General features: G+C 37.2%; 1 protein-coding gene across 11 annotated transcripts in view; it reads right to left on the bottom strand.

The window, feature by feature from the left end:
• Positions 1 to 627: 627 nt before the first annotated feature.
• THOC2 (THO complex subunit 2) overlaps positions 628 to 9,447 on the bottom strand; it is a 45,768-nt gene continuing 36,948 nt past the window's right edge. For 4 of the 11 annotated variants that reach the window (XM_080352677.1, XM_080352680.1, XM_080352679.1 and 1 more), the window contains exons 34-39: positions 6,075 to 6,212; positions 5,657 to 5,726; positions 5,426 to 5,583; positions 4,721 to 4,797; positions 4,575 to 4,622; positions 628 to 1,473 (exon numbers count right to left, since the gene is read on the bottom strand). In XM_080352677.1, coding sequence (XP_080208803.1) covers positions 4,595 to 4,622; positions 4,721 to 4,797; positions 5,426 to 5,583; positions 5,657 to 5,726; positions 6,075 to 6,212 — 471 coding nt within the window. In that variant the 3' untranslated portion in view covers positions 628 to 1,473; positions 4,575 to 4,594. Of the gene's footprint in view, positions 1,474 to 3,927; positions 3,970 to 4,574; positions 4,623 to 4,720; positions 4,798 to 5,425; positions 5,584 to 5,656; positions 5,727 to 6,074; positions 6,213 to 9,447 lie in introns of those variants that run through there. The other 7 variants (XM_080352682.1, XM_080352683.1, XR_013922776.1 and 4 more) reach the window with 5 other exon arrangements.

The raw sequence follows: 9,447 nt of genomic DNA, 5'->3' as shown, positions 1-9,447 counted from the left end.
GGTAATACCGTTTTAATCATCAAATTGTCAACCAAGTCTCTAGACAAGGCACTGGAATCTCCTCCAAAGAACCCAGATTTTCTGGTTTAAACACAGCAGAGATTTCTACTGAAGGAAAACCACACCTCTGGGGGGTTGGGAGTGGAAATCAGGCATAAATGGGACCTGAAGACTTCCAGACCTGAAGATTTCTTACCCAGGTGACATGTGACATGGCAGCTTCACCAAAGTGACCTACCGTGCTGTGTCAGAAGTCAGGCAGAGTCCCTTTTTGGTCAGGTGTTAAAACTAAACTGGTTGACCTGAGTGCAGATATTTTCAAGAAACTCTAAGTCAGTCTAATTTGACTGAATTAGGAAATGGGGGTTGGAGGGAGGGAAGTGCCAGAGATTTTAATGAGCTTTGGATGAGGGACAAATGCCTCAAGATGTAAACTTGATGGAATGCAGGAAGGCAAACCCTGAGCTTCTGGAAACCCCTGGAGCAGCATTAACATGGTCAGGTAACCACCCTCTGCACCTGCGGGACACAAAACTCCTCTCCCAATTCCAGCTAATACCCATTGTTCTTAGCAATACACAGCGCAATAAAGTGACCACACACAGAATGATTTACGACCCATTGAGAAAACTATTGTTTATTTAGAAAAAAGGTTACACTGGTAGAATTCAGCAGATAAAAAAATTCTTTTTCTTATTTTTTTTTTTAAAAATGTCGTTGTGAAACTTCTCAGACTAAAGTTCAGCAATACAAAGCTCCTGTAGCTGTAATTGAAACTTAATTTATTTCATTTTTGAAGAGAGCATTTCCAATCAATCGAAAAACAACATGACAAACAGAAGGTGTGGCAAGGGACAACTGAGCACAGGTTTAGGTTGGGATGGAAGGGACAGGGTTCATTCTTTGTATCTTTAAACAAGTCAACGTTGTACACAATATACAAATAATCCCTAAGCATTGCATGAAAACAGTGCTCCCACTTACTTTGTTTTTTAGTCACTGATATTAAAAACAGGCCAAGTAATAAATAAAAACTGAGTTTAAATGAGGTAAATCCAAAAAGGTTCAGTAACTGTTTATTTGTGGTTTTCAAACATCTAAAAGAATGCATTTCAGATTGAAAGAATTACTAAACTCAGGCAGTATTTTCGACAACCTAAAGTGGAACTCTGTACACGAGACCTCATTTGCACTATGGCAACTGTTTGTTTGCAGCACATTGTGCTAAAATATGGAATAGGTAACACTTTCAGCCAGGTACTGAAAATAAATGTGTAAGAAACTAAGCAACAAGTTAAAATACAGTAATGTACAACTCAACAATTAAATCCTCAGCATGGGGAAATAAAGCAGAGAACTGAATAATTTAAGGAGATGCAGATGGGTCCTCTTCATTCACAAATTTCTGTGCAATCTATATTCTGGAAAACACATTTCTGGTCACAGCTGGATATCTTCCCATTTTAATCTCACCTGTAAGGAAGGCACAGACAATTGGAATTAGGTGTCGTTCAAGTGAAAACTGATCTCACAGCTGAGCATGTTACTCCATTTGCAATTCAAAGAATGAGGGGGAAAACAAAACTATTGCATCGGTCATTCATTCCCTAACAGCAAGAGCTATATTAATGCAAGCACTGCCTTGTAAGTAGTGAAATATCAATTTAAAGATACAAATAAGAAACAAGTAGTCAATTATAAAGGGAAGTAGTCTTGTAGGGGTACAATCCCCTCAAAATGTTACTATCTCTGAATTAGGCAAGAAATAAATGCAGTCAGACATTGTGCATTAACAAGAATGTTATAAAAGATTTAGCAAACAGGAATACAGGATTATATTCCACAACAACCCATTTTTTCCATCCTTCACAAGGCAAATGAAGGGGTGTTGTCAGTATTGTAGGCAAGATGCTCCAGCTTAGTTCATTACACAGCTGGATGTGCAACTGACATTCACCTAAGCATCTGTTGCTTAAATCATGATGTAGTTAGAAAAACACATTTGTGCTTTTCTAATTGATGACAACCCTCATTTTATATTGAATTGCTGGTCAAGGTAAAACTTCACACTTTATTACTAAAGAAGCTGCAAGTCCTCAGTAGTGAGCTTCATCTACTAAGACTGTCCCCCCCCACCGCCTTTTTCTTCCCCTCAAAAGGAACATGTAAAGAAATGGGAAAAAGATGAGGTCCATCCACAGTGATCAGACCATAACAGCTATGAAGGATAGTCAAAAAAATTCTATTAAATCCTTTCCAAAGAATGCTCATAATTTCCAGTTTGGGAAGTGTTTACAGAAGCATCTTCTATTATTTCAAGCAGATCAAACAAACAGCACTCAGAAGCAATAACCAAACTCGCACCCTGTTTCCCCACCAGCACTCTCCAAAGAGGCACAGTATGACCATGGGCTTTGTCACACAAAACCCCTCAAGCTTCAGTGCCTGAACAAGCAACGGCACCAAGTGAAACTCTCGAGACGCTGTTTCCAATAATCCCTCTTTGGCTTTCTGAGGCCACAATCCACATACAGAGACTTTTTTTAGAAGATAGTTCTGGCTGATAGCAAGATTTCAGCATTCAAATGTTGGGGTTTTGTTTGATTTGTTGGGCTCTCATCAAAACACTCCTCTGTACGTGTTACATAAGCCATTCTATAACCCTTAGGCTTCTTGAAAAAGAATTCCCAACAGCAAAGCATTTACACCTTTCAGGTTTGCTCTCTGTTGTAGTCAGAAGCAAACCAGAGAACATGGGACTATGTCATGGTGTCTCCTGACACCTGAAGCGGGCACAGCCAGCACAAGGAGCAATGCTCAGCTCAGAGTCCACAGCCAACAGGTCACTCCATAAGTTCTGCCATACATTATCACCGTAACCATTCTCAAACATGACACCTGTATAGTTGAATTTCACTAACAAGGCTGCAAGGGACCTTTGCTCCAACAGCAGGATTAACTGGAGCAGGTTCCCGCGGGCTGTGGGTTTGCAGTGTGCTCAGGATGCAGCTCTGCACCTCTCTGGGCAAACTGCTACAGGTTTTGACCACCCTCACAGGAAAAAGATCTTTTTCCTCTCCTGTATCTCTAAATGAAATTCACAGCAAATCGTGTTTGTGAAAGGTTGCATCACTTTCTAGACCCGCCAAGACAGTCATGAAAACATGGCAAATTTTCAGCCTCATTGATCTTTCTTCAATACAAGACAAAGCTGCACTTGTGTACTTAAAAATGTTGTCTTTCCCCTCTCTGTAACAGAAAAGAAAACTCTTGCCTGCCTTATATGTTGTTCAGTAGTCAGAACAATATAACTCTATGAAAGCAAATAATCTCAAAGCACAAATAACATGACTGAATAAAAAGAATTGTTTCTACTTCATTTCTGCTTGTGTTCACTTTGAGTGCTCACAGAGTCTACAAACTGTTAACAGAAACAATTCATCAACTCTAAATAGAGAACAAACATGAAAATTATAAAACACTCGGACAATTTGTGAACAGAGAGAAAAGCCAAATTCCTTGATATTTGTGGAATACTATCGGTTATTTTCATGTTTACCCAACATATACATAAATTGTAATATGTAAAGCTGCACACTGCTTAAATGTAGAAAGATTGGTAGCAGTGTGTGACTCAAACTGGGATGGTCAGGTGAACCAATTAAGCTCGGTGGGGCACCTTCCTTCCCAAATAACTGCAAATGAAACATTCCAAGACCCTCAGATGGCTAGATGCAAAGGGCAGAAAACATCCCATCACCATTACCCTAAAACTATAGTTAAGTTTCCACATATTGACACAGGTCTGAAAAAAAATCAGAACACTGACAGTTTCAAACAACAATTTATTTTTCTAAAAGCTCCAGTCTGAATATGGGTTACTTAAAATACTCTGAAGTTTCTTTTCTTTCTGCAAATAGTCAATGTCTCCATGCGCAAAGTTTTCCTTTGGCTTCTTCCTCCTCAAATCTGATCAGATAAAAGATTAAATAGAGACAATGAACTGACTTACTACACTATACAGCTATTTGGTTTAAAAGCTACTGCTTTTTGCTAAAGATAAATAAAAACATATAAAACTTGAGTTTCCAATATATTAAGCAAGATATTCCTAATTAACAGGGAGATTATCAAGACGAATGACTATCAGATCACATGGATTCACCCCTGGTTTTGTATGGCAACCTTGCTTGGAAAAAGTGCCAAACATGGAACTACACCAAACACTGGTGAACCCCCCCATGTTGGTTTTTGTTTGGAGTTTTTTATTTTGGCAAAAAAAAAAAAGTGAGCATCTATACACTTCTTAGCTGATGATGGGGAAAAGTGGTTTTTTCCCTTGGATAAAATTAAGAAAAACAAACCAAACCCAAAACAACAGAAATCCCCCCCAAACCAACCAACCAACCAACCTACCCACTCCTGAAAATCTCCCCAGAACACACAAACAAAATCAAAACCCCATGCTGGGTAATTTCAGCCCTTTCACACTTTGGCTGTTTTGTTTGTACATCCTTTAGCAGTCAAAAGGAGTCACAGGAGATACAAGTCAAACAGAGTCAAAAAATTTTTACCTTGCTTAGACCAATCTTCATTATCTGTGCTTGTCTGAAGATTTATGAGTAGATTCAGTGTTAAGGAAAAAAAAATATTTTACTACTATTATGAAAAAAAGCTAATTTCCTGTATTTTGCTGAAATGCTGATGTTTAAAAGGATATTGTTTCTTTTCTTCTTTGCCTCCAGTGCTGTCTCGTTTTTCTTTCTTTTCTGCCTTTTCTTTATCATGTCTTGATTCCTTTGAAAATACAGATGTGGGAAATAGTTTATTATAGTATACATGGTACAATCTGATTAGAAGGATTATACATATTTAAAGTTATAACTGGCCACAGCTAAAATTAGTAATTGGGCAGAATGACAGTAATCAGCTTCTGAGATTAATTCTAACAGTTCCATGGGTAACCGCTATCACTGAAAAGTTACAACAACTGGAAACTATTGTTTGGTGTTTTACAAATCCGACTATAATATACTTCCCTGTTCGCACAAATAAAAGCTGACACACACACTTGAAAATCTAAATACAAGCAGACTAGTTTATATGTAAATTAACCCTGTTTTCAATGTATCTCCTCACCAAATCAGTCTGCAAATATTGTAGATTCCTCAACATCTAAAGTATAAGTTCTGAATTTTTCTGGCTACTGCCAAAATGAACTGTTCCTCCAATTTATTCTGCCAGGAGTGACTGCTGAGCCACAAGATACCAGAATTTTCAGAAGCGTTTCCCTACATATTCAGAATCTCTTCTTAATTTAGGCAATAAAGCAGCAATAAAACTTAAGTAAAAAATCCAAACGATTGGTTTGTTCTGTCAACAACAACAAAAACTAAATCAGCTAAATAAGAATAGCTTAGTTTACCTTTTTGCTACCAGAGGAGCTCTTCTCCATCTTCTCTGCTTTAATTGAATCACCTTTCTCTTTTCCTGAAGATTTTGATTTGTTCTTCTCCTTCTCCTTTTCATTTAAGCGAGGGGAATCAGAAGGACTTTCACTTTTGCTATGTTTTGAAGAACCAGCTAAAAACACAACAGAAAGCTGTAACTCACAAGTCAAAGCCTAATACTCACTCACACAAAACAAAGTACCTACTTGTCCCGTTTTCCTCCTTGCGTCGTTTAGTGGAATCCTGTGGTACCTCTCGGTCACTGTTTGAATGATCCTGGCACCAAATACAATTATGCAGATATTAGCAGATTAAAACAGACTCCTGAAGTAGCACCTGCTCATAATGTTATTTTTGAGAACTGATTTTTGAATACTTCAAATGTAATTGGACTATTACATCTTGTGTAAAGTTTCCTGAGATTGGTTTTGAAGAGAGGAAGTTTTGAATACATGACTGTAGCCCAACCTTTGAAAAAGTAACAGAACAAAAGAGAAACCACCCTGATATGGATCGCTTCTGCTTGGATAGGCTCTACAACCGATTACGGCTGCATGACTTCAAACAGAAATCTTCCCAAGTATATACCAACTTTCTAAACTAGTTCATAAAAATGTCACCAACCCTTTTTCGATCTTTCCTGTCCTTTTCATCTTTCTTCTCTCTCTCTCTGGATCTTTCCCTTGACTTGTCCAAATCTTTCTTCTCCACTTCTCTCTCCTTACTCTTGGACAGTGTTGGAGTAGTGTGGTTAATGTAGTGCTGTTAAATTAAGGCAATATCACCAAACATTAATATGTATTCCTAAGATGTGTAAATAAAACTCTAACATTACAGATCTAGCTCAAAGAGCAAAATTAAACATTAATACCTCACTAGCAAACAAAAGTGATTAAAGACACCTTCAAACCTGTCATCTATAATTTATTCTATAGCTTTGTTTTCTCAACACTGGAAATTCAAACACACTTCCTCTTAACTGAAACACTTATATTAAATACACACAATGTTGTTCACCAGTATTGTTTGATGCATCAAAACAAATCAGACAGCAGTTGCTATTGAAACAGGATATGTGGATTCCCAGCCTGACTTAACGCTTGCAGTCTTGCCTGGAATAAATGAATGGAATCAGCTTTTAAACAGATTCTAAGCAATTTTTAATGAATAATCTTAATCCACAGAGTATTTAAGGCAATACTCTGAAAAATGTGGGTTTTCATCTGAAGTAATACAGAATTTCACCTTCATCCTAAACTTCAAATGATAAAAGCAGACAGACATAGGAAAGAATTGGTTTTGCTCTGTAATGTGTTCTAGACTGCTGCTTCACTCTTTCTTCTAACCAGTTTGGATAAGCTCTGTAAATCATACTAGTTTTACAAAGCTGAACATTTTTAATATAAACTGGGATTGCAGGGGAGGAGAATAGAAAAGAAGTCAAAGTAACGTAAAATATAATACTTGACAAAGTTTAAATGCTATTTTATATATATATTTACTAGCCTATATATATATATAAGGTAGCACATGTATCATATAAATACCAATGCATTACAGTAACTAATTCTGTCTTTTAAAATACTGTTATATAGTTAGATCTTCTAAGAAATATTTTTCATAAAATACCAATAAGCCCATTTTATATTAAACGCACCTTTCTTTGGTATTTTATACACTTAAGTTACAGCAACACAGAGATTTAAATCAGTATACTTTAATCTTTCCCCAGTTACACAAGCTATCAATTTTATTTAGGAAAAAAATAGTATATTTTATTGAACATGTTGTATCTATTTCTTTCTAGAGAGACATCTTCCTGAAGAAGACACCAAAAGAAAGATTAAGTGGAAAATTGGTTTAGAACAATCTAGAAATCACTTGAACCAAACCAAATACTGTTTCCAATAATTTTATTCTTTTAATTAAATTAATCCTGTCCTCCTCCAGTTCCAAAAAATGTTTAACTTACCAAAACCAGATGTTACTGGTCCTATGTTAAAAGTCACACTAACAACGTTGGGTCTCTTTTGCTTTTATTACTTGAGAGGAATTTTATCCTGCTACGCCAAAGACTGAACCTTCAATACTCCTTTTCAATAAATACTTTTCTTTCTGCTTTTCCACCCTCCTAACTCCTCTTTTCTTGTTAGATTTCCTACACTGCCATTCCACAAGTACATTTATCCTTTTCTGCTGTCAGCTTTTAACAGTGACTTGCGGCCCCATTCAGCTGTCTCCCAGAGATACTTTCCATGTGAGAAAGCAACCTCACAGCCTTCTCTCCTGCTCCGTTTCCTAAGCTCACACGGCTGTTCATGATGGATTCCACTGCTTTTCTACCATCCCAATGAAGTTTTGGAAAACTGTGTCCCACCCACCTCCCTTTACAAGAAAAGGCTCCATCAGCTTGCAGCTTGAACCACATCAGCACACTGTGTAACCTGGGCAAAGGCCCAAGCAAGAGTCACCATGCACCTAACTCAAGCCTGGCACCATTTATTTTATAACCTGCAATGTAAACCAACATTTCAATGGTCTGGCCCCAGAAATTGGGCAAAGTCAGGAATCAATCCAGCCTGGAAGCATACAACAGCACTATGCTTCTACTAACTTTCAGTGGAAGTTGAACTCATAAATCTGACAGACTCCTGAATATCCCGTTCTTGCCACAAAAAAGTACATGGCAGTAAAGAAGAACATTTAACTTGTCTTAAACCATGTATAGCAAACATTGTCAAGTGCCTTAAGTCTGTCAGAATGGCACAGAACAATGAAAATCAGTTCATTAAGTGAGAAAGAAGAGAAAACAGCATTTACATGAGGAAGGAAAGGGTTGGACGCTTCCCATTCCCTGAGCCCTTAAACAATAAATCCATGAAGAGTCACACAACTGCAATACACTTCCAGCTCAGTCTATACCAGTGCATTGTAGCTCAATCTAAAAATAAACTTTTCAAATTCACTAGAAAAATAAAGCTGTTTGTTGATCATTTAATTACAAATAGCTCCACTGTCTGCTTGATTACTACCTCCATATGCTAATAAGTAAAAAAAATTAAAATTTAGCTTAACTAATGAAAGCTTCCATGAAGTTTCAATTAACCATTTGAACTTTGACTAATATAGTAAGGGAGGGAAAAAATGAGATTCTATAGACTACCATACACCCGACTTGAGAGATGTGAGCTCAAGACAAAGATTTTTAATTTCAAAAAATATAAATACACAAGATATCATTAAAATTATTTCTATATCATTTTTTGAAAGCACATTGATTCAATCTATAGACACTGTAATTTCATTAATTGTAAGAATCAAAGGATGCTTCCTATATACACTCTCCCTATAAGAAGGGGCAATGGGTACAACTTACTCCGGGGAGATTCCAGTTGGACACGAGAGGGAAACTTCGACAATGAGAACAATCAGCCATTGGAATGAATAATCTCCCCAGAGAAGTGATGGAATCCCCAGTGTTGGACACTGTTAAGGTTCAGCTGGACAGGGTGCTGGGCCAGCTTGTCTAGACCAGGCTTTTGCCAGGCAAGCTTGGACCAAATGATCCTTGAGGTCCCTTTCAAGCTGGCACTCTGGTTCTATGAACTCTTGAGAACATCCTTTAGCGGACATTCTCATAAGGGACTGAACCTGAAGTGCGTCTACAGGACGCAAATGCAGAAAGATGATAATTCAGGAGGTTGTCTGTGATGTTCAGAAATATAGTACAACAGCACTAAACCATGAATACAACAATAGTAAGAGGAGAGAATGCTGATACTCCAAAGATATGTCTCATTCTTTGTTTTACATAAAACCAATTAAAACCAGTAGTTAAAATTCCCCTAACTATTATAAGAACTGTTTTAACTATTCTATTACCTCTTCAGCCGAATCAATGGCTTAATCATAAGGACATTTCTAGAAATCTACAGGTTTCAGAGAGGACCAGAAATACTGACCCATAAAATCTCTGACAGAATGGTAAATTTGGGGG

Source organism: Nesoenas mayeri, assembly GCF_963082525.1.
Source record: "Nesoenas mayeri genome assembly, chromosome: 13".
Classification (NCBI taxonomy): Eukaryota; Metazoa; Chordata; class Aves; order Columbiformes; family Columbidae; genus Nesoenas; species Nesoenas mayeri.
This window is presented reverse-complemented; position numbering and strand designations above follow the sequence as displayed.